This window comes from Lonchura striata, chromosome 6 (genome assembly GCF_046129695.1).
Source record: "Lonchura striata isolate bLonStr1 chromosome 6, bLonStr1.mat, whole genome shotgun sequence".
In the NCBI taxonomy this organism is placed as follows: Eukaryota; Metazoa; Chordata; class Aves; order Passeriformes; family Estrildidae; genus Lonchura; species Lonchura striata.
In genome coordinates, this window is record NC_134608.1 from 1055186 (window position 1) to 1079804 (window position 24619).

Consider the following 24619-nt stretch of genomic DNA (forward strand, 5'->3'; position numbering starts at 1 on the left):
TGACTGTTACAGGAAAATCCCACACAGAGCCCCAGAGTGGTTTGGGTTGGATGGGACATGAAAGATCCTCCAGTTCTGCCTCCTGCCATGGCAGGGACCCCTCCCACTGCCCCAGGCTGCTCCAACTCCAGTGTCCAACCTGGCCTTGGGCACTGCCAGGGATCCAGGGGCAGCCACAGCTGCTCTGGGAATTTCAGCCCAGCCAGGAATTCCCAATTCCCAATCTCCCACCCATCCCTGCCCTCTGGCAGTGGGAGCCATTCCCTGGGTCCTGTCCCTCCATCCCTTGTCCCCAGTCCCTCTCCAGCTCTCCTGGAGCCCCTCCAGGCTCTGCCAGGAGCTCTGAGCTCTCCCTGGAGCTTCTCCTCTCCAGGGGAACATTCCCAGCTCTCCCAGCCTATCATATCCCCAGATATTAAACTGAAGCTCAGATACTCCAGGGCTTTCCAAGGGTGCAGAGGAAGGTGTGGGGCGGGGGCTGGAGCTGGGAGGGGACACTGGGAGTGCTGGTGGTGACACTGGCTTTCAGACTGGTGCTTACTGGGCCGGTGACGCCACTGGCACTCAGAGCTGGCTTTAGTGGCCGCGCTCTTGCGTGTGAGCATGAGGAGATCGGCTTAGGTGCAAATCCACTTTGGCTGGGTTCCTGCAGCCCAGCACTCAGGCAGAGCATAATTAATCATCTCTGAGTACATACTGTCCCTCAGGATGTCCCTGTCCCACTGGAAATGTGTCCCACCACAGCTGTGCCAGCTGCATCCCACAGCCCCGCAGGGCTCACCCTTGGAATGGGACAGGGCAGGATTTGGGCACTCCCTGTTGCCATCACCAGTGAAAGGGGGTGAAAACCAGTGAATCCAAGATCTGTGTAAATCCAGTATAAACCTGAAAGTTCAGATTCTTGGAGTTATTTCATTTATTCCAGTCAGTGCTTTAGCTCTGGTTGGCATTTGTGGGTGGCAGGGATTCAATTCTGAATGAGACTGCAAAGCATCCTTGCTAAGGGGAAAAATGTTTCTCTTTTGAAGGGATGAGAGTTAAAAATTACAAACCTGAGTAGAGTTTGTAAATAGATATTTTTTTGTGCTGCCTATGGAGGCTGGTTACTATTGAAAGCTCTGCTCTGTGATGGGATATAAAATAGTCCCTTAAATTCCTTGGAGCTTCATTTAAGTAGTTGGATTACTGTGTTGTCCAGATTTTCTCAGATATCTTTGAAGCAGAACCTCCCCCCAGGTAGAATAGTCATTGTATACATTTTTTTTTTTTCTAATTTTGGGTCAGGAAATAAATTTAATTGCAAACCAATATTGTCTTGGTGGGTTTGTTTGGTTTTCCTTGAGGGTGTCCTTTGGGGTTGTTGTTGTGGTTTTTAAGTTTAGCAGAACTGGAAAGAGACTCAATGTGGAAGTTTTTCCCCATCACTTAATTTGCCGCTAAATAATTAATATCCATGTATTAATTTATGGGAATTTGTTTGGGGGGTTTTGTGTGTTTTTTCCCCTGTTTTAGGTTGGGGATATTTTTGTTTGTTTGTTTGTTTTGCTTGGTTTAGCTTTGGGGTTGTTTTTAATCAAACCACTTCAGATCAATGACAAAGCTTTTGAAGAAGTTTTATTGGGAGAAAGGGGCCAGTGCAGGTCTGGGAGTGTGACGTTGGCAGGAATTTCCGTGAGCTCGGTGTTTATTCCATGGCTCCCATGTCAGCCTCTCCACGTGGAGCTGCTGGGATGGGGCTTGGGATGTCCCCTGGAGCTGCTCAGCCCAGGGAAGCACAGGGGAGGGAAAAGCCAGTGAAATCACAACCCTGTGATGCTGCTAGTTTGGTAAAACCACGTTTTTCTGCCGTAAGAACACTGGGATTTGACTGTTCTAGGATTAAAACGTTACTTTTTGGAATGCCTGGAGGAGTTTATCAGAGCTGGCTGTGGGCCACTTCTAGTCATATTCAGGGAAATTATTTATTTATTTATTTTATTTTTGCTCCCTGAAATCATCTCTGTCAGGTGGCAGCTGCCCCCCTGTGACACTCAGGGGCTCACAGGGGCTCAGGGAGGAGCAGAGCACAAAACTTCCTCAAGGAAGGAAGAGGGACTCCCACTTCCAGATGGAGGCCCCAGTTTCTCTCCTCACATTCCCCAGCTTTGCCATGGTTTCTCCGTTGCACAATAAACGGAGTGTAATTAAAAGGACTCACTCAGAGCACTCATGACATCAACAAATCATCTTAGGCCTTTTTTTTATGGCTTGAGCTCCTTTCCCTGTTTCTGATGTAATCTAATTTACATCATCCCTGTATCAGTGACAGCTTGTAACTTCCCCCAGGCAAGGGCTGTGCTCCTTTCTCACTCTCCAGTGCTGTGCCTGCTTCTGGTCCATTAAAAATCCCCAAACCAAACAACACCTTGCTGAGGGAACAGAAAATAATGAGAAACCCCACAGACACTGAGGTGTTCTTTTAGTTTTGATCGAATGCTGTGAAAAAACTAATCAGCAGATGATTTATCCATTTACCTTCTCTTTCAGAACTACAACCAAAGCCAGTGTAACAAAAGGAGCATCCACAAAGCCATTTCAGGGAACAAAACCCTTCGTTTCTACCAGCACAGCCCACGGATGGTTCCGGAAGGCGTCACTCCCAAAGTGCACAAAATGTTTATCACAGTTGAAAAAGAGGAGCAGAGCACCTCGAGGATGCTTTCCAAAGAGAGGAGATCCAGCTCCCTGCAGCACAAATCTGCTCTCTTTGCCTGTGTCACTGGTAAGAGGATTATGGTGTTTCCAGCACTTCCAAGCCTCCCTCCCGGGGGCCTGGGGCTCTCAGGGTCACTCTGTCAGCTCAGACACTGCCCAGGGCTTTTCCTGGGCATCCTCACAGCTCTGAGTCAGGCCTTGGTTCATCTTCCTCCATGGAGCCACTCACTGAAAGTCAGAAACTCCAGCTGCACACACAGGAGGCAAATGTTCATCCCAAAATCCCAAAATCTCAGACTGTATTGGGCTGGGGGGACTTTAAATTCCCATGGGCAGGGACACCTTCCCCTATCCCAGACTGCTCTAAGCCCTGTCCAACCTTGGACACTCCCAGGGATGGGGCAGCCACAGCTTCTCTGGGCATTGTGGCTTTGTAAATGACAATAAAACAGAAATGCCTGAAAACTGAAGGATTTTGATGTGAGGAAAATGAGAAATCAAGGGGAGGATATTTATAAATTGTGCAGACCCTCTTGGAGGAAAATTGGGAAAATTCTCTTGGAGGCTTTTCAGCTGATACAGTTCAATGTCATGAGAATGCTCAGGAAACTGAGCACAATCCTAAGACAGGAGAAAAGAGCTACTTTTATAAATACCTGGGAATTTTCCTGCTCTGTCTCTTTGTTAGTGCTTTCTGTAAAGACCAACAGCAACTTCTTGAAAGAAGAAACTCAAAACCTTGGGAAAGTTCCTATTTCTGATTAAACAGACACAGCTGCTGGAGAACAATCAGAGCCGAACACAGAATGAAAAGAATGATTTTGGAGCATTTGTTGGTCTGTCTTAGAAAAGAGAAACGAGCAGGCAGGGCACAAAGGAAAGGATGATGCTGGGAATGTTCCTGCTGTGGGAGCAGCACTGGGGGCTGCAATTACCCAGTGCCTTCTGTGTGAGCCACGTGGGCAGGGCTGGGGACTCTGGTCCCCAGAGGGACCAGGGCTGAGTGGCCAGAGGTGGCCAGGGTTGAGTAGCCAAAAGTGACCAGGGCTGAGTTGCCAGAGGATGACCAGGGCTGAGTAGCCAAGGTGATCAGGGTTAAGTAGCCAGAGGTAACTAGGCTGAGTCCTCAAAGTGACCAGGGCTGAGTTGGCAGAGGGTGGCCAGGGTTGAGTAGCCAGAGGTGGCCAGGCCAGGCCTGAGTCCCCAAGGTGGCCAGGGCTGAGTCCCCAGGGTGGCCAGGGCTCAGTCCCCAGGGTGGCCAGGGCTGAGTCCCCAGGGTGGCCAGGGCTCTGTCCCCAGGGTGGCCAGGGCTCAGTCCCCAAGGTGGCCAGGGCTGAGTCCCCAGGGTGGCCAGGGCTCTGTCCCCAGGGTGGCCAGGGCTCAGTCCCCAAGGTGGCCAGGGCTGAGTCCCCAGGGTGGCCAGGGCTCAGTCCCCAAGGTGGCCAGGGCTGAGTCCCCAGGGTGGCCAGGGCTCTGTCCCCAGGGTGGCCAGGGCTCAGTCCCCAAGGTGGCCAGGGCTGAGTCCCCAGGGTGGCCAGGGCTCAGTCCCCAGGGTGGCCAGGGCCGAGTCCCCAGGGTGGCCAGGGCTCTGTCCCCAGGGTGGCCAGGGCTCAGTCCCCAGGGTGGCCAGGGCTCAGTCCCCAGGGTGGCCAGGGCTCTGTCCCCAGGGTGGCCAGGGCTCAGTCCCCAGGGTGGCCAGGGCTCAGTCCCCAGGGTGGCTAGGGCTCAGTCCCCAGGGTGGCCAGGACTTTGTCCTCAAGGTGGCCAGGACTCTGTCCTCAAGGTGGCCAGGACTCTGTCACCAAGGTGGCCAGGGCTCAGTCCCCAGGGTGGCCAGGGCTCTGTGCCCCTCCTGGCAGCCAGGGCTGCCCTGTGCATGTCACTGAGCACCACCCTTGTGTGGAATCCCCCCTGTTTCTGGGTAAACCAGGGGCTGCTCCTGATTTTAGTGACCCTCAGGATAAAACTCCAAAAGAGGACAAAGAAAGGAGTTGAGTTTTTTGCATTTTCTCTTCATTTCAGTGCCCGTTTCCACGATAAAAAAAAAGGGTAAAGCTGGCAGCAGTGAGTGAGCTGGGTGTGTTCTTATTTCTGCTATCACTTTGTTGTTGAGGTCCAGTTCATGCTCATGTTTCTCCATGGCAGAAACAGAGCTGTCATGGGCTGAGTTATCACAGGAATGTCAAGCATTCTCCATGTTTTTTTGAAAAAAAAAAATACAATTTTGGAATCATTTAGGTTGGAAAACTCTGAGTCCATTGAGTCCAACCATTCCCCAGCAGTGCCCAGGCCAGCACTGCCCCATGTCCCAAGTGCCACATGCACAGGGCTGTAAATCCCTCCAGGGATGGGGACTCCACTGCCCTGGGCAGTTCCAAGGCCTGGCCACCCTTTCCATCAAGAAAATTCCTCCCCATGTCCAATCTGAACCTTCCCTGGCACAGCTTGAGGCCATTTCCTCTAGTCCTGTCACTCATTACCTGAAAAAATATTCATTTCCTGTTCTTCTCAATTTGATCCAATTTCTATTAATTTTACAGCCCTCTTTCACTTCAGAACCTCTTCCATAACTTTTGTCTGTCAGCCCCAGAAGAATCCAATATTTCGTGCTGCCCCATCATTAAGCAAGTCTCCTTCAAAAAGTGCAGCAAAAAATCCCTTTACTTCATAAGCCTCTTATATAACTCCTTGTATTTTAATAATCCTTTTTTCTCTGATTTTTGGATTTTGTTTATTTGGGGTTTTTTTTAAGAGTTTGTTGAAGTGAGGAGCATGTTTATATTGTTGCTCCTGGGAGCTGAATCTCATTTCAAGCTACCAGTAATTCCTTCTTTTTGCTTTTGTCCAGATGAAACCTCATTTTCTCAATTCTTCTGCTGGTTCTCCACAATTCTTCTACTCCCTCATTTCAGATGGATCAATTTTGAGTTGTCAATAACCACAGCTTTTGCTTGATTTTACAATTTCATGTTATTTCTATAATTGCTGGGTTTATCCTAATGATAATTTGTTTGGAATCACTTTTTAAGATTACCAACACCTGCTTTAGCGTTTAAACACCTGCTCTGTGGGGGTTTCATGCCTTGCCTGTGGCTAATTCTTGCTCTCTTCCCACTTCAAGAGCAATGAAAATGTGTTGGTTCTGGAGAGAAACAAGGAAAATACCACTGATGATTTGAGTGCTGTGTTGGTGTCTGGTAGGGCCTGGCATCCCTAACTCAGAATGTTCTGGAGGATAATTTCCCATGGGACAGCACCAGCTGCTTCCCATGGAGGGGAGAGGCTGTGCCAGGGACTGCAGGAAGTGCTGATTCCCAAGCCTGATCCTAACAGCCTTATCAGCCTCCCTGAGGATGGGAATGTCCTCCCTGTACTCCATTCTCCGATGGCAGCACTCATGTTTGTCCAGGTCCCTCTTTCTTTGTGTTTGGGAAATGTTCTGGGCAGCCCCAGTCCTCCCCAGCAGGGAGCCCAGAGCTCTGGGAATGATCTGTTCCCAGGTCCTGCAGCTGCTGCAGGGCTCCTTGCCTGGCAGACTGCAGCATGGCTCAGCTGGGCTGGTATCACGGGATCATCTCGTCCTGTCCCACGGGGCTGGGACACAGCTCTGAACTCGCTGTTCCCTGCCAGGGCTGGCTGCAGCAGATCCTCAGGAGCAGGGCATGGGCACAGCCCGAGGCTGCCAGGGCTCCAGGAGCCTTTGGGCAGCGCTGCCAGGGATGGACAGGGTGGGGTTGGTGGGGGTCTGGGACAGGGGTTGGGATGGGTGGTCTTTGTGGGTCCCTTCCCACTCAGGATATTCCTGATCCTGTGATCCCTGTGGGTCCCTTTGATGCCTTGAGAAGGCTGCCCTGAGCAGAGGCTGGATGGAGTCACAGAATAAATCAGGGATTTATTCAAGGATCTCCTCCATGGATCCACCTTGGGCAGCACCAGAGCCCAGCCAGGGCTGCACCCAAATGACCCAAAATGGTCCCAAAATGCACGAGCGCTCCCGGGGCTCTCCCTGGGATCAGTTCTGCTCCATTGGCACCTTGGAGTTCATTGTCCCATTCCAGCTCCAGCCCATCAGTCCCACCCTGCTGGTTTTTCTCTCTCCAGCCCACGCTGTTTGTGCTCCTGGGCTGAGGTTTGGATCATTTGTCCTTGGTGCCCAGCTGGAGCAGGAATTGTTTTGTGTCCCTGCTCTGTGCAGAGAGCTCAGCATCCCCTGATCTGGAGCCCAGACCCACACACTGAAGCAGCTCAGGATGTGAAAATATAAAAGCTAAACCTGGGGCACACTTTCCCACGCAGCATTCTGTGATTCTGTGATCCCTGTGGGTCCTTTCCCACTCATTATTCCATTATTACAAATTCTTCTCTAAGAATTGCTCGTAATTTCCTTTTCCTTCAGGTCTCTTTTTTCCTCCTGTGCCAGGTCCTTGGACTGGGTGTTATCTCTTCAGGAATGTGACCTGCACCCTTGAGTGAGAAATACCCCAAAGCAGTGTTCATCTTCTGGGATCTTTAGTGATGGCCTGAAGAATGTCAGTGTTGGTTCATTTTCCAGGTTTTCCTGAACAGGACGTGAGCAGGACTCTGGACTCAGGGTTTGCTCTGTGCAGACACAGCCTCTGGCAGCTGGAACTTGAGAGGCTTGAGAGATCCAGGCTGATTCCTCTTCTGTGGCATTAATTCCCAGAAGAGCCTGGGCTGCAGATTCACCCCGGATCCTGGCAAATTACCTTCATTATTTTTCTCCCAGCTTCACACATCTGGCCTGAAAACAACCACATTCTCAACTCTGATTCTTTGGAATCACTTCCCACCCAAGGCTGTTTGGATTTGACATTATTTGGGATAGTGATTTATATCTGTCTCTCTCTCTATATTATGCCCTCGCCCAAAACAGTTGTTTAATGATACTTATCCATATAAAACATTAACACTCTTTGGATGCTTGTCCCTGGATTCAGATTCTCTGCATCTGCTCTTGGTTGTGGCTCAGAGATGTCTTTTGTGCCTGGTACCCCACACCAAGTTCTTTTATTCTGTGCATCCCTTTCCCTACAGCAGGTAACATTTTCCTGTTGTTTTCCCCCTCACAGGCCAAAAGCAAATGAACTCCCACGAGAGCTGGTCCTTGTCACCTGAGGAGTTTGAAATATGGGACAGACTCTACAGAATTAAGGAAAGTGATGGGATAAAGGAGCCAGTGTTGCCTCGAGTTCAGTTTGAAACCTTAGAAAACCTGGAGGAAACACCAGTGAGTTCCATGCAGTGCTTCCCGGGACACGAGGCCTGAAGGATGCTGGAAATACCAGAGTTAACTCTGGATTTGAAAGAACTCTGTTACAAAAATGCCTTTTTGAGATTTACATGTGGGTTTTTGAGGTTAAGAATTTAGAAATTGGATGTTTGAAATGGGTCTTTGAGGTTGGATCTGTAAGTAAAAAGTTAGGTCTGTAAATTAAAAGTTGGGTCAATAATTTAAAAATATATTAGGAAGTCCCAGTTCTGAGACATTAAATTCTGCTCCTGTTTCTAAGAATTCCATACAGGATGCTTTATTCATAGAGTCCCAGCGTGGTTTGGGTTTAAAGGAATCTTAAACCCATCTCATTCCACCCCCAGCCCTGGGCAGTGACACCTGGGCACCTTCCCCTAGCCCAGATTGCTCCTGATGTTTTTATTTTAGTCCAAACTTAAACCTGTGTGATAATATTTAAATCCTTCTCTGCATTTCTGTGTTCATTGTCCCTGCCAGAGAAGTTTTACTAAACAAATCCCTGATAATAATATTTAAATCCTTCTCTGCGTTTCTGCATTCATTGTCCCTGCCAGAGAAGTTTTGCTCAACAATTCCCTGCTGAAAATGTTAAAATCCTTCTCTGCATTTCTGCATTCATTGTCCCTGCCAGAGAAGTTTTGCTCAACAATTCCTGCTGAAAATCTCCTTTTCCATCCCAGTTTTCCCTGCAGAAGCCCGAGGAGGGGGCAGCTCGGGAGCTCTCCCTGTCTGAGTGGAGCATTTGGCAGAATCAGCCTCTTCCCACATCCCTGGTGGATCACTCGGATCGTTGTCACCTCTTCATCAGTGCCATGGAAATGATGGAGCTGATGAGGCAGCAGCAGGTAATAAACGTGCCCAGGGACTGAATGCACAGTTAGAATAGTGTAAAAATAATGATTAAAAAAAAAAACAAAACAATAATTGTGAAATTAATTATGTGTATGTAATCTTGCTTCAAAATCTCTCTCATTGCTATGCTGTGATTCCTAATCTTTTCCAGAGAAACTGTTTAAAAAAGGGGGAAAAAAACCCCAGCCTTAAATCAGTCTTTTCTTTAATGGATTCCAGTATCAGTTTGTGACAGAATGACATTAAATACAGGAGCTCCAGATGCCAAGGAGCAAAGCCACCACGAGGGACATCAGAGCTATTCCAGGAATTGGGAAGAGTTTGGTATTGTGTGTACATCAAAAGCATCCCAGGAAAGTCATGCAGGAACACATGGCATGTTTTAGGGGATTTGTTTTAGGCTTTTTGAGTTTGTTTTTTTAACTAAAAAGCCAGTTGTTCCTAAGAATTAAGGGATAAGAGAAGCTAAGCCAAACAAACATGGATGGGAACTGTCTGGGAGATGGGAATTTTGTTTTCTGACAGGGATGGATACAGAAATCCTTCTGGAAGGCACAAGGAAGTGGGTGCAGAGGTGGATGGAGGCTTCAGTTCTTCACCACCTTATTTTTCCCTCCAGCTGAGCTCCCCAAGTGTTGCCTTTCAGCAGTGGAGGTTTTTTAGGTCATCAGAAGCTGTTGCTATGCTGCCAGAGTTTCCTGAGTAATAGCAGGGCTAATCAAGGAGGAGAATGGAGACATTGTAGTTGTGCTCCTTGGGTGTGAAAGGGAGGCTTGATCAGACCTGCCTAGCTCAGAAAAGCTGCTCCATCCCACCAGGAACGTTCCTGACTCCTGTGCTGTCAGGTTAGACCTTTATCTGACCCAGAGATGGGGCAACTGAGAGGCTTTTTAACAACTTTTATTCCATTTTCAGTCTCATGAGAAGGGTGAGACAATACAGATGTTATAATTCATGCTATCACAATTAGAAGCTAACTATTTCTTAATTACAATACACTATAAGTGTTTCTTGGCCTATCAGCTTTAGCTACACTATGTTGTAAATGCCTTAAAGCTAATTATCAAAAATTACTCTTTGTGGGTTTTACTACAATGCATCTTTCATAGTTCTGGTTCTCTAAAGTATTAAGTCTTATTTGTAAGGTCACCTTTTGAATCTTGTTTCTAATTTAATTTTTTTTCAACAATGTCTGTCTTATTCTATGGCATTTTTAAGTCAGTATTTCTTATTTCCATGTTTGTATACAGATGTATACTGTGTGAGCCTTCTGCCAGCCTTTGAGAATTTTTTACAAATCTATTTCCCACACTCTGACAGTCCCTGTCCCCAGTGGGGTCAGGGACACACTGCAGAGGGAGAGGGCAGGGATGGGCACAGGAAGGATGTCACAGAATCACCAGGTTGGAAGAGACCTCCAAGCCCATCAAGTCCAACCCAGCCTCAACAGCTCAACTCAACCCTGGCACCCAGTGCCACATCCAGGCTTTGTTAAACACACCCAGGGGTGGTGACTCCACCACCTCCCCGGGCAGAACATCCCAGAACTTTATCGCTCTTTCTGCAAAAACCTTTTACCTGATATCCAACCTGAATTTCCCTTGGTGCAGCTTGAAATGTCAGGAGGAGGGAAATGGTTCAAGAATTAGCAGGTGCCCCCTGAGCCTCCTTTTGTCCTGGCTGAGCCCCCTCAGCTCCCCTTGTGCCCCACGGGGTGAGCAGGGCTGGGTCTTCTCCATTTGTGTGAGCAGGCAGAGCTGCAGGTGTGGGGCTCCCTCTGCAGAGGAGGAATCCTCCCAGGGTGTCCCCAGGGTGCCCCAGGAGCACAGGAGGTGACCCAAGGTGACACTCATTCTTTGGAGCCTCCCAGGGAGAAACAAAGCACTGGCAGGGCTGGAGTCAGCACTGACACCAGGGTTTTAACCTGCAGGGGTTCCTGGGCTCTTTCTTACACTGAACCAACTGGTGCCAGTCCAGGGACACCAAAACTGTGCCACAAAAAGGGAAGATGCAGCATTGTCCTGATCTGATCAGGCAGCTCTGACACTGAGCTCTTGTCTGAGAGTTTCAGTAACATTCCCTCAAGTCATCCTTGCCTTCCCTGGGAGGCACTGACAGCGTTCCCAAGGCTGGGAATGTTCCCACTGCAGTTCAAAATGTTCACCTGGAGGAGAGAAAGGTCCTGGGAATCCTCAGAGCCCCTGGCAGGGCCTGGAGGGGCTCAGGAGAGCTGGAGAGGGACTGGGGACAAGGATGGAGGGACAGGACCCAGGGAATGGCTCCCACTGCCAGAGGGCAGGGATGGGTGGGAGATTGGGAATTGGGAATTCCTGGCTGGGCTGGAATTGCCAGAGCAGCTGTGGCTGCCCCTGGATCCCTGGCAGTGCCCAAGGCCAGGCTGGACACCCTGGGACAGTGGGAGGTGTCCCTGCCATGGCAGGGGTGGGATGGGTGGGATTTGGGTCCTTTCCAGCCCTTCCATGATTCTCTGGTGGAAGGGTTTGCATGGATGTGCATCCAGGCTCCTGCTATAAATATTCCATGGCTAATTGCACCCAGCTGATCTGGTGACGTTCATTTACGGTGCTTAATTACCAGAGGGGTTTAACACCAATACAAGTCAAAGCTCTTTCCTTAAATACCCAAGAGAGGGAACCTCAAACTACAATTTTATTGATGATTATCATACTGGAGGGTAAAACATAAAACCAGGCAAATCAGTATTGTACAGTGAATTACCAAGTGATCTGGAAATTTCTGCTTATTTATTTCTTGGGCAGAATTTCATTCAGAGATTTGTCATGACAATACAAGCCAGCACAAGAGGTATTTTTGGGTGTTTTCTGTTAGATAAGAAATTCACTGATGTGTGGCTTTCCTTTCCTTGTACTCAGTGATTCAAGAAATTTGTATTTTATATTATTGTTTATATTTTGTATAATAGCTTTTAAAAAGTCAATTTAAAGGCTTTTTTTAATAGATGAAGTGAAAATGATTGCAAAAAATGATACATTGTATTTATATGCTCTTAAAATCTTAGAGAAGAAGTTGGCCCAGTCAAAAGCAAATAAAAAAGTCAACGAAGCCCCAGATGTGACCCCTGGAAAAGGCACATCCAGCAAAGCCTTTAATGCCCTGGGGGCTTTATTGCTACAGCAACGCCTGTGGGGCAGATGGGGGATTTACTCCCAGGGGGATTTTTGGTGCAGGATAGGAACTAATCAAGTAGTCCTTCTGCAAAATTATTCTATCTCTTTGAAGCATTTTTTACAAATTAAAGTCTGCTGTTTGGAAATAAGGCTGGGCAGAGTGATCCTTGTAGGGGGGTGGTGTTTGTCTGGGTTTCTCAGGGAATAGGGAAGTGCTTTGTTTTTCCTTAGGAGAGGAGGAATGCTTCATTTTAGTGTCCACAGTGGCAGGGTCACTCTGGAGCTTTCCCACTTCCAAGCTGGCAGTGGGAACTCGCAGCTTTTCACAAGAAAAACAAAATAAATCCCAAAATCTTTGGGATTGTCTCAGTTGTTCACCCTCTGACTCCACACACCTTGGGAGGAGAACATCTCCTAACCCCGGGATGACCCTGGGGCTGCTGGCTCTGGAATCAGCTATCATTTATCATCTGGCTGGGGCTGCCTCAGGGGATCCTCCAGATGAACTCTCTGCCAGCAGGGAAAACCTTCCCAGCACACTCTGCAATCCCAGTGAACCTGGAAGGGCTTCCCAAGCTTTTGGAGTTTGAAATCAGATGTGTTTTGGGGGAAAATTTGGTGTTTTCAGCCAGCTGGACCTTTTTGCTCAGGAAACCCCAAATGAAAAGTTAAAAATGGTTCAAGTAAGGACAATCAAATGATTTTATCTGTGTTTCTTAGGCCCTCATTGCCTGTAAATTCTCTGTGATTAAAATCCTCTTCTGAGATGTGTCAAAACTTCTGCTTCCAGAAAAGGTGGAAGGGTTTGGGCTGGTTTTGAAAGGTGAGATGCCAGGGAGCCCCAAAATCTCAGCTCTCCAATTCATATAGTTCCTATGAATTGCTTCTTCTGATCTCGTTGCTAAATTTTCTGAGTCTGAGCATTACCTGAGGCCAGGGCTGGGTTGTTCAGACCTGGAATTGCAGGTGCTTGGTGCTTTTCCTGGGGCTGGGCTTGTGCTCCCAGAGTGATTTGGGAATGGGACTGGATGGTCCAACCCCAGCCATTCCATGAATCCCTGCCCTCAGTCCCAGCTCTGCCATGCCAGTGCTAAACACAAAGAGAGCAGGGGCAGGGCATGTTCTCAGCAAATGGGATTGTTAGTATGGAATCCTGGAATGGTTTGGGTTGGAGGGACCCTAAATCCCATCCAGTGCCATGGCAGGGACACCTTCCACCATCCCAGGCTGCTCCAGTCCTGTCCAGCCTGGCCTTGGACACTTCCACAGCTGCTCCAGGCACCCTGATTCATTTCCTGATGTTCTTGAACATCCACCTCTTCAGCCTCTTTATTGATCCTGCTCCCATATTTGCCAGGGCACATACCCTGGATTTTGTAATCATCTTTCTTTTTGGGGATCTTGGTTGTTTTTATTGGGTAGCAGAAGGCAAAACCCAAGAGAATGAGCAGATCTATCAATAATGTGATGCCATTAGGGAGAGAATTATCTCAGTGTGTTCGAAGGAAATTGGTGTTTCTGTGTCCCTCAGGCTTCTTCCATGACTCAACTAAACACATTTTCAAAGATCATCTCATGTAATACACTTAAACCTCCAAACCCAAGTTTTTGACAGTGCTTCTTGCCCTGAAGTGTGTTCTGGAAAGGGAGCAGTGGTGGAGCAGGGACTGATTCCAGTTCCTGGAAGGGGTGATGAGTGAAAGGCTGCTCTGAGCTCAGGGCGGGCAGCAGGGCACTCACAGGCCACCAGAACTTCGGGCACACATCACTGGTGCTGCAGCACAGCAGCAGTTTTGGCAAAATATGGAAAATATGATCAGAAAAAACTCCTGGAATCACAGAAAAGTTTGTGTTGGGAAGGAGCTGAAAGCTGTTCTGAGGCCCTGGAGGAGAGGGGATGGGGAGGGCTGGGGGGGTTTGAGTGAGGAGCAGCATCTGCTTGGCCAGAACACACCAAAGGGGGAATTCTGCGTGCTTCCACTCAAAGGAGTGCTAATTGTTCCAAATCCACACTGTACCTGCCTACGGATTTATCCTGAATTCCCAAACAGCAGCAGCCCCAGGGTTTCATCAGGGTGCTGAGTCTTGTTAGAAAATGTGCATCCAAAGCAGCTCAGGGGGAGAGAGGGGGTAATTGCAATTTTGGTACTTGATACCTGAAATTTAAATACTGGGAACCAGAATGGGTATAATTACACATATATTTACATACAAAAAAATGAACATTTTAATATCGTATATTAATATAATTGCATAATATTAGAAATTATAATATTATAATACAATAAAATAATAATTTGATACATTATGTAATACATAATATTATAATAGCTATAATATAAAATACTATCATCGTTATTATAACTATATAGTTATAGTTATATAGCTATATATAGCTATATGATAATTATATAGTTAGAGTTATAATAATATTATTGTTAGATATAATAATATAATATAATATAATATAATATAATATAATATAATATAATATAATATAATATAATATAATTAATATAATATAATATAATATATAATATATAATATTGTAATATAATGTAATGTAATATATAATGTAATATAATATATAATGTAATATAATATATAATGTAATATAATATAATAATACATTCCATAATAATATATAATATAAATGTTATTATTGTAATAAATTAATATAATTTTCTATTTAATATTAAAATGTAACCTTTCTGTTCCTATTTTCTATGCTAAAGTATATTTTGTTTTTTCAAGTGAATGAGCGGCTCCAGGCAGGGTCACTGATTGAGTACAATAAGCTCAGAGCTGTTTTCCTGCTCCTGACCTATTTTCTGAGGAGCTGGTACACCCTGGAGCTCTGGGCGGGAGGGGAGCTGAGCAGGTACTTTAAGGTTGCACACTTGTGCCCGCTCGGGCCGAGCTGCTAATCCCAAATGTGCCCTTTCAGTGTGGCAGCACGGGCTGGCTGGGCTCGGCCTTCTGTTCAGGAGAAAGGCTCTGGGAAGTGGGGCACTTACACAAGGCCTGAGCCCAGAGCGGCTCACCCGCTCTGCCCCAGCTGCTAAATTTGGCACTGGGCTGTGCCCGGCCCCAGCGGCACTGCCAGGCTCCAGGGGGCTGTGGGGACATTCCTGGGAAAACTCTTCTCTGATCCTGCCTGTGCTGGCATCCCACAGTCGCAGAAAGGTTTGGGTGGGAAGGAGCTGAAATCCCATCCCATCCACCCCTGCCACGGCAGGGACACTTCCACTGCCCCAGGGAGTCCAAACCCTGTCCAGCCTGGCCCTGGGCACTGCCAGGGATCCAGGGGCAGCCCCAGCTGCTCTGGCAACTTCATTCCTATGGGGTTTGTAGGTTTTAGGGGTTGTATTTCCGTGGGTTTGGGTTTGTAGGTTTTGGGGGTTGTATTTGAATGGGTTTGGGTTTGTAGGTTTTGGGGGTTGTATTTGAGTGGGTTTGGGTTTGTAGGTTTTGGGGGTTGTGTTTTAGATGGGTTTTGGGGTTGTAGTTCAGGCTTTGAGTTTGAAGGTTTTGGAGGTTGTGTTTTCATTTGGTGTGGGTTTGTAGGTTTTGGGAGTTGTGTTTTAGATGGGTTTTGGGGTTGTAGTTTGAGTTTTGGGTTTGGAGGTTTGGAGGTTTCGTTTTCATTGGTTAGGGTTCGTAGATTTTGAGAGTTTTAGTTTGATTTGGCTTGGGTTTGGAGGGTTTAGAGGTTGTAGTTTTATTTTGGGTTTGTAGGTTTTGGCTGTTGGGGTTTGGAGAGTTTAGAGGTTGTAGTTTTATTTTGGGTTTGTAGGTTTTGGCTGTTGGAGTTTAGCTCTGGGTGTGCAGGTTTTGGGGGTTGTGTTTTAAATGAGTTTTGGGGTTGTAGTTTGTGTTTGAAAGTTTTAGAGGTTGTGTTTTCATTTGGTTTGGGTTTGTAGATTTTGAGAGTTTTAGTTTGATTTGTCTTGGGTTTGGAGTGTTTGGATGTTGTCACTTTATTTTGGGTTTGTATGTTTTGGGTGCTGGGGTTTGGCTCTGGGTGTGTAGGGTTTAGGGGTTGTATTTTGATTTGGTTTGGGTTTGTAGGTTTTGGAGGTTGTAGTTTAATGGGTTTGTGGTTTGTAGGTTTGAGGTTTGTAGTTTGATGGATTTGGGGTTTGTGAGCTTTGAGGATTGTAATTTGGTTTTGAGTTTGCGGGGTTTGGGGTTAGTTTTGGGTTTGGGGGTTGTACTTTGATTTGGTTTGGGTTTGTTTGATGAGTTTGAGTTTTGTAGATTTTGGGGTTGTGCTTTGATTAATTTAGGGTTTGTAGGTTTTGGGGTTGTACTTTGGTTGATTTTGGGTTGCAGGACAATATTAGGCCAATCCTGAGCAGTGCTGCACTCTCACCCTCTCTGTGTGGGTGGGCAGGGGCAGCACCTCCTCCCATTTCACTCATGTTCAGTGGTTTGGCAGCTAATTAACCCTTAATCCCTTTAATTTCTGTCTTGTTTGTGCAACGCTGGCATGCTTGAATTGAGCCCTTGTGCAAGGGGCAGTGGTTCCTGAGATAAACCCAAACAGGCAAAACAGATAAAGCTTTATCAGCCCTGTCACTGTCACTCCAGTGCTCCTCTGCTCGGGTGGCACCTGGGCTCTCAGCCAGGTTTGGTGTTCCTCTTGGATTTCAGACAAAGAATTCCACGTCTTGAGTCTGTGTTCTGACCAGGCGTGAGGAACAGGAATTATTTACAACCTGCCAGATCAAAATCATCCTAAAACCCTCTTGTGACAGTTCTTCTCCTCGCTGTTTTTACTAAGCTTTCTCCTAAAGCAGCTTCAGTAGAAAAATCCAGACTTGGAGTTACTTTGGATATCTTTACAAATGGATGGTTTAAGCATCAGCATCTGTGTGAAATTGGTGTTGAAATGATGATGATTGATGACAAAATCTGTTAATGGTGAACAGTTTGCTTTGCCTGCTGCAACCACAGAGGATCCCCAGTCCTGTCAGGGATCAGTCTTCAAATTCCTGGAAGGTGGCTTTGGAGCCTGCTTCCAGAAATCTCTTCAGACAAGCCAATCTCTAATTATAAAGTCATTTTTCTCACCCTCTATAAAGGTAATTTCAGGGATTAAGGAATCCAGAGATTCGTCTGCCTGAACTGCCAAGAAAAGGTTGTTCTGTTCAGATCCTCCATGTCCAGGTGCTTTTCCCAAGTGCACGTTTAACAGAGCTGTTTCCTTTTGAACAGCAGATTTATAGGCACCCATGAAAGATTGGTTCAGAGTCTGTGGGGAGTTCTGCAGGAGAACAAAACCTTTGTCCCTGTTTGGAGCCTGGCTGCGAGCAGCCCTGGCTGTGCCTCTGGTAACCTCTGCCCTGTGTCCCCAGGGAGACTGCAGCTATGAGCAGGAGCTCCAGCCTCACCTGCGGATGGAAGATGTGAATGTTGCAGGGAACAGAAGGAATCCCTCCGTGGCCACCCTGCCCTGGGATCAGAGAGGTCGCTGCTCCAGGAAGGACCTGGCAAAATCCAAAGCAAAACCATTCCCGCCCGATGCAGCTGATAACGACAGTGAGCTCTTCACCACCTTTAAAATAACCAAACCCAAGGCTCCCAGAAGAGCTCCTGCACTCAGTGAGGAGCTGCCTGTGCTGCCTCAGGGTCCTCCTGCCCCTCCCTCAGGAGCAAGGCTTGCTGTGGCTGGACACTCTCACCCGGGCAGTGACAAGGACGAGGAGCTGGAGGTGACGTTTGACTTAAATGCGTTTATTGACCTGTGTGACAACAGTGACAGCCCTGGAAGCCCTGCCAGCCCAGCAGCACAGGAGAGCAGCCCTGCAGGTAAAGCCTGTGGGAGGATCCACAGGGACTCGGGGTATGAGACCTCCCCCATAGCCCCAGACCTGTTTTATCTCCCCGAATCCTGCAGGGATTCCTTCATGCTCCTGGGGCCACCCCAGGAGCCCCCAGAGCTGGAGCAAACATTTTCCCAGGTGCAAAGGCTTCTGTCACAGCCCCCTCCCTCTGGGGATGAACTGGAGCGTTTGGAGAGCATGATGAGAGATGAAGGAACAAGATCACCTTCCCCAAATGTTCTGCCTGATGGACATTCAGAGGCACTGCAGGACAGCATCTCTCCTGCGTCCCCAAAAGCTGATCCTTCACTGCTGCTCCTGGAGAACCCCAAAGTGACAGTTCCCAGGGAATTCTGTGCCTCAAGAAGTGCCCATTTGTCCAAAACTGTGTCATCTACTAAAGCTGATGCTGTTGAAGAGGAGCAGCTCTGGAATGACAGCTTTGATGGATTGTTTGACAGTGAGGAATTCCCTGAAATCCCAAACAACACTCCCTGCAGGGACCACCCCCTGACAAACGGCCCTCCAAAGGATCCTTTCCTTCCCAAGGACACAGCAGAGGCTGCCCTTGACGTTCCTGATGTGGAGCAGAGTCTCCATTTGTTTGAGGATGAGGCTGGTGAGGACCTGGGCGAGGGCAGCCCCACGAGCACTGAGCCTCCAGCCAGGGCAGGTGCAGCTGGGGCCATCCCTAGGACAGAGGGAGAGCCAGGCAGGGAATTCCCGGGTGTGAGCCCCACCCAGCCCTGCAGGGAGCCCACGGCAACATCGGGAGTGGCCCTGGGGGAGGATGATCCCTACGACTGCTCCCAGGACCTGTTCTCCGTGACCTTCGACCTGGGCTTCTCCATCGAGGACAGCGGGGATGAAACCCCTGAGGAGAGCAGGGATGCTGGTAACCCCAAACTGAACGGGGCCCTGGGCAGTGCCCCGGGGGCTGGATCCACTGAGGATGCAAAAATGTCCCTGAGTGATGGCTCCAGGCTGGAAACCTCGCCAGGGTGGGACTGCAGAAGGCTGGAGAGAAGGGACGTGTCCACACCGTTGTCATGGCAGAGCAGGGGCAGGCATGGCAGGGAGGGGAGCGAGGGTGCTCCTGCTGCAGGGCCTGTCCTCAAGCCAGCAGGCAGCAGAAGGGGAATGGAACCCCCAGAACCTTTGCCTTCAGCACTTCTGACCCCAACAGGCAGGACGGATGTGAATATGAAAGCTGTCAAAAGAATTCCTATGAAAGTCTTGCCGAATGCCAGGGAGCAAGTTCCAGGAGTGCCTCCTGTAGATCGAGTCAAACAAAGCCCATGGAGGCAGAACTTTGGGAGGTCAGCCATGGATTCCCCTTCAGGAAGGACAGAAAGCCTGGAAGACTCCAAACTCCATGGATCCCGTGGGTCTCCTGCTGCAGGTAGGGAATTTCCTGGGACAGGAGTGAGACCTTCACGGTTAGGAAACAGGATCCAGGGTCTTTTGGATCCTCCCTTTGGTGTTATGGCTGGGCTGGGAAGGTGGAAAGGAAGAGGAACAATGGCTGTGATGCTGGAAGTTGGGTCAATGAGGGGACATTCCCTGGGTCCTGTCCCTCCATCCTTGTCCCCAGTCCCTCTCCAGCTCTCCTGGAGCCCCTCCAGGCCCTGCCAGGGGCTCTGAGCTCTCCCTGGAGCTTCTCCTCCAGGGGAACATTCCCAGCTGTCACAGGGATTTGTGTCACAAAGCACTGCCACAACTCTGCCTCTTGCTCAACTTTTAATGGCTTCTTTTCTTGGTGTTCTGCTTCTCTTCCCTTTTTCTGCCTCTGCTGCCTGGGGTAATCATTTCCCCCTGGGACTCTCCAGGGAAGCAGGATTTATTGTCCATCCCAGCTGGAGATTATCTCTTTTGATTAACAAGGCTGAAGAGAACAATATTTGCCCTGTAGATCAATAAATAATCTCCTTTGGAGGTGCTTTTCTGGGAGAGGCAGGGTTTGATTGCTAAGCTATAACAAAATTGTGTTGGGAACTGCAATTCTGGTGAATGTTGTTTATTCTGTTTTCTGCAGGACCCAGCAGTGACAGCGAGGAAGAGATTGTTTTCCAGAGAAAAAAGAGGATAAAAAAGAATGTTTTGAAGTCTCCTGATGTGAGTCTTAGGGAAAATGATAGGCAAGAGAAGCAAAATGGCAATTTAAACAGCAAAACACAAAAGCTCTGTGCTCTGATGTCTGCTCTGTTCCCACAGGGGATGGATGAGAGCGACCTGGAGTCCCCAGCTCGGGTCACCAGGAAACGCCGGCGCCCTCTGAGCGTGGTCAGCAGTGAAATGGAGAGAAATAATGGGAGCTCACTCCTGCTTCCCTTCAGTTCCTCCCCAGGGTCTCCACAGTGCACGGGATCCACAATGGGTTGGGTTGGAGGGACCTCAAATCCCACCCAGTGCCAGCCCTGCCATGGCAGGGACACCTCCACTGTGCCAGGCTGCTCCAGCCCCAGTGTCCAACCTGCCAGAACTGGGGCTTTTGGCAGTGAAACATTGCAACAGCCAGGAAAGGTGCAATAACCTGCCTGCCACGGGGCTCTGGACCAAAAAAAGCAAATTCACAGCACATTTCAGCTGATTTTTCTTCCAAATCCCATTTTCCTGCCCTGTCAGTGGGAGGTTATTGTAAATGCAGGTGGGAAGAAATGATAATGTCTGACTCCAGTTCAGAAGGCTGAACGATTTCTTTATTATAACTATGCTATAATACATTAATACACTATTTAAAGTAGATATTGAAACTACAAACCTGCTTTCTCTAACTCCCATATCTGACTCGCAACTGGTGACCCTCTCCAGAGACCAGCCCCAGGTGGGTTGGATTGTCCATCAGGCTCAAACAATCCTCACCAGAATCCAACCAAGCAATCACCCCAGGGAAACAATTCTCCAAACACATTCCACATGGGAAAACAAGGAGCAGGAATAGAAATTGCTTTATCTTTCTTCTCTCTGTGCACCTCAGTGAAAAATCCTGAGAGAGAGAAGAATGTGGCTGCCACCGAAGGTGTCCCTGCCCATGGCAGGGGTGGCACTAGAGCCGCTTTGAGGTCCCTTCCAGGCTGGGGTTCAGGGATGTCTGGGGGTGAGGAGTGGTGCCAGTGCTGCAGCCCCGCTCAGTGCTGTGTTCCTGTTGCAGTCAGACACATCCAGCGAGGACAGTGGGGATTTCCAGCGGGACAGGCCCCGGCCAGGAGCAGCCAAGCGTGCCAGGAGCCGGGTGACAGCCAAGGTGGGTGGCACTCTGTGCCTCTGGGGACACTGAGGTCGGCTGTGGGGCAGCTGCAGCTGGAACGTGGGGCTGGGGCTCTGCTCTGCCACAGCAGCTCCTGGCAGACGCTGGAGCTGCAATTTGGGAATCTGCTACCTCACCTGCAGGGCTGGGTGGCAGCTGTGAAACCAGGGAACAGCTTGGAGGGCAACTCCAGGGATACCCTGAGAGGAGCTCAGGGTCCTGTCCAGAATAAGATAATAATAATAATAATAATGATAATGATAATAATAGTAATAATAATAATAATAATAATAATAAATCACAATAATAATCACAATAATCATAATAATAACAATAAACTATTATATAATATATCTATATTATATTATATTATATTATATTATATTATATTATATTATATTATATTATATTATATTATATTATATTTATTTTCCCTGTGAATCCCCTGCAGATCAGGGTATTCTGGGATTCTTTGTTATATTATGATAATATATTGTATTTATATATTTAGACAAAATATAATAACAAAATATTAATATGATAACAGCAATAACTATAATAAAATTTAATTTTTATTATTTTTAAAAATTTTATTATTTTTATTTATTATTATCATTATCAGGACTGGGCTGCTTGCTCATATGAATGATTCCCACTAATGGCTTCAGCCCTGGACACTGAAGGCAGCAATGTCCCTCAACCCCAAGTTTTAAACCTCATCTCAGTATTTAACACTTCAGCAGGGATGGAGGCAGGAGAGGAGGCAGCACCAGACTTACTGAAGCTAAAAAACTCTTAAAAAATTCATAACTGTGGTTGCACTGGGCAGAAATTGCCATAATCAGTACTCCAGGGCACCATATGTTGAGCATTTTGTAACTTTTTAACAATAATTTTCATTTTTAAGACTTCCCTTATGGTATAATTATTTTGGGGCTAATTTGATGTTTTACTTTAGTAATTTACAGCTGAAATTACAGGAGGAATATGAATTTAATATAAAATACCTCGGACAAAACACCTCCCTGAGTTAACTTGTTTTGTTTCTGTGTGTGACCTCGGGAATGTTTTGTTGCCTGGTTTTGATGGAATTTAGGATCAAGCCTCCTGCACTGCAGTCACAATGGAAGTGCCTCATCTGAGCTGCACCATGGGTGGGATCCATTTGATGAGTCCAAAATCCTGAGCAGAAAGAGCAAACCAGGGTGGGGTCTGTGTCTGACATCCCTGCTGCACTTGGGTTTGGAGGAACCAAAATCAAACCGGAGATTTGAAAGCACAGGAAATGAGTAAAACTGGATTTGTGAGTTCCAAAGTGACCCGCTGTGTGTGCTGGGCACCCTGTGCTGGGCACCCTGTGCTGGGCACCCTGTTCTGGGCACTGCCTGTGCTGGGCACCCTGTGCTGGGCACTGCCTGTGCTGGGCTGTGCCTGTGCTGGGCACCCTGTGCTGGGCACCCTGTGCTGGGCACCCTGTGCTGGGCTCTGCCTGTGCTGGGCACCCTGTGCTGGGCACCCTGTTCTGGGCACTGCCTGTGCTGGGCACCCTGTGCTGGGCACTGCCTGTGCTGGGCACCCTGTGCTGGGCACTGCCTGTGCTGGGCACCCTGTGCTGGGCACCCTGTGCTGGGCACTGCCTGTGCTGGGCACCCTGTGCTGGGCACTGCCTGTGCTGGGCACCCTGTGCTGGGCTCTGCCTGTGCTGGGCACCCTGTGCTGGGCACTGCCTGTGCTGGGCTCTGCCTGTGCTGGGCACTGTCTGTGCTGGGCACTGCCTGTGCTGGGCACCCTGTGCTGGGCACCCTGTGCTGGGCACCCTGTGCTGGGCACCCTGTGCTGGGCACTGCCTGTGCTGGGCACTGCCTGTGCTGGGCACTGCCTGTGCTGGGCACCCTGTGCTGGGCACTGCCTGTGCTGGGCTCTGCCTGTGCTGGGCTGTGCCTGTGCTGGGCACTGTCTGTGCTGGGCTCTGCCTGTGCTGGGCTCTGCCTGTGCTGGGCACTGTCTGTGCTGGGCACTGCCTGTGCTGGGCTCTGCCTGTGCTGGGCTCTGCCTGTGCTGGGCACTGTCTGTGCTGGGCACTGCCTGTGCTGGGCTCTGCCTGTGCTGGGCACCCTGTGCTGGGCACTGCCTGTGCTGGGCACTGCCTGTGCTGGGCACTGCCTGTGCTGGGCTGTGCCTGTGCTGGGCACCCTGTGCTGGGCACCCTGTGCTGGGCACTGCCTGTGCTGGGCTGTGCCTGTGCTGGGCTGTGCCTGTGCTGGGCACCCTGTGCTGGGCACCCTGTGCTGGGCTCTGCCTGTGCTGGGCTGTGCCTGTGCTGGGCTGTGCCTGTGCTGGGCACCCTGTGCTGGGCACTGCCTGTGCTGGGCACCCTGTGCTGGGCACTGCCTGTGCTGGGCTCTGCCTGTGCTGGGCTGTGCCTGTGCTGGGCACCCTGTGCTGGGCACTGCCTGTGCTGGGCACTGCCTGTGCTGGGCACTGCCTGTGCTGGGCACTGCCTGTGCTGGGCACCCTGTGCTGGGCACCCTGTGCTGGGCACCCTGTGCTGGGCACTGCCTGTGCTGGGCACCCTGTGCTGGGCACTGCCTGTGCTGGGCACCCTGTGCTGGGCTCTGCCTGTGCTGGGCACCCTGTGCTGGGCACTGCCTGTGCTGGGCTCTGCCTGTGCTGGGCACTGTCTGTGCTGGGCACTGCCTGTGCTGGGCACCCTGTGCTGGGCACCCTGTGCTGGGCACCCTGTGCTGGGCACCCTGTGCTGGGCACTGCCTGTGCTGGGCACTGCCTGTGCTGGGCACTGCCTGTGCTGGGCACCCTGTGCTGGGCACTGCCTGTGCTGGGCTCTGCCTGTGCTGGGCTGTGCCTGTGCTGGGCACTGTCTGTGCTGGGCTCTGCCTGTGCTGGGCTCTGCCTGTGCTGGGCACTGTCTGTGCTGGGCACTGCCTGTGCTGGGCTCTGCCTGTGCTGGGCTCTGCCTGTGCTGGGCACTGTCTGTGCTGGGCACTGCCTGTGCTGGGCTCTGCCTGTGCTGGGCACCCTGTGCTGGGCACTGCCTGTGCTGGGCACTGCCTGTGCTGGGCACTGCCTGTGCTGGGCTGTGCCTGTGCTGGGCACCCTGTGCTGGGCACCCTGTGCTGGGCACTGCCTGTGCTGGGCTCTGCCTGTGCTGGGCTGTGCCTGTGCTGGGCTGTGCCTGTGCTGGGCACCCTGTGCTGGGCACTGCCTGTGCTGGGCACCCTGTGCTGGGCACTGCCTGTGCTGGGCTCTGCCTGTGCTGGGCTGTGCCTGTGCTGGGCACCCTGTGCTGGGCACTGCCTGTGCTGGGCACTGCCTGTGCTGGGCACTGCCTGTGCTGGGCACTGCCTGTGCTGGGCACCCTGTGCTGGGCACCCTGTGCTGGGCACCCTGTGCTGGGCACTGCCTGTGCTGGGCACCCTGTGCTGGGCACCCTGTGCTGGGCTCTGCCTGTGCTGGGCACCCTGTGCTGGGCACCCTGTGCTGGGCACTGCCTGTGCTGGGCACCCTGTGCTGGGCACTGCCTGTGCTGGGCTCTGCCTGTGCTGGGCACCCTGTGCTG

The 24619-nt window shown here is 49.6% G+C and overlaps 1 protein-coding gene across 1 annotated transcript in view; it reads left to right on the forward strand.

Moving 5' to 3' along the window:
• FANCM (FA complementation group M) overlaps nucleotides 1-24619 on the forward strand; it is a 61511-nt gene that overhangs the window by 29399 nt on the left and 7493 nt on the right. Inside the window, exons 11-17 of the mRNA XM_077783844.1 lie at nucleotides 2527-2761; nucleotides 7785-7942; nucleotides 8647-8811; nucleotides 17328-19197; nucleotides 19831-19910; nucleotides 20010-20318; nucleotides 20947-21039. Coding sequence (XP_077639970.1) covers nucleotides 2527-2761; nucleotides 7785-7942; nucleotides 8647-8811; nucleotides 17328-19197; nucleotides 19831-19910; nucleotides 20010-20318; nucleotides 20947-21039 — 2910 coding nt within the window. The remainder of the gene's footprint in view (nucleotides 1-2526; nucleotides 2762-7784; nucleotides 7943-8646; nucleotides 8812-17327; nucleotides 19198-19830; nucleotides 19911-20009; nucleotides 20319-20946; nucleotides 21040-24619) is intronic.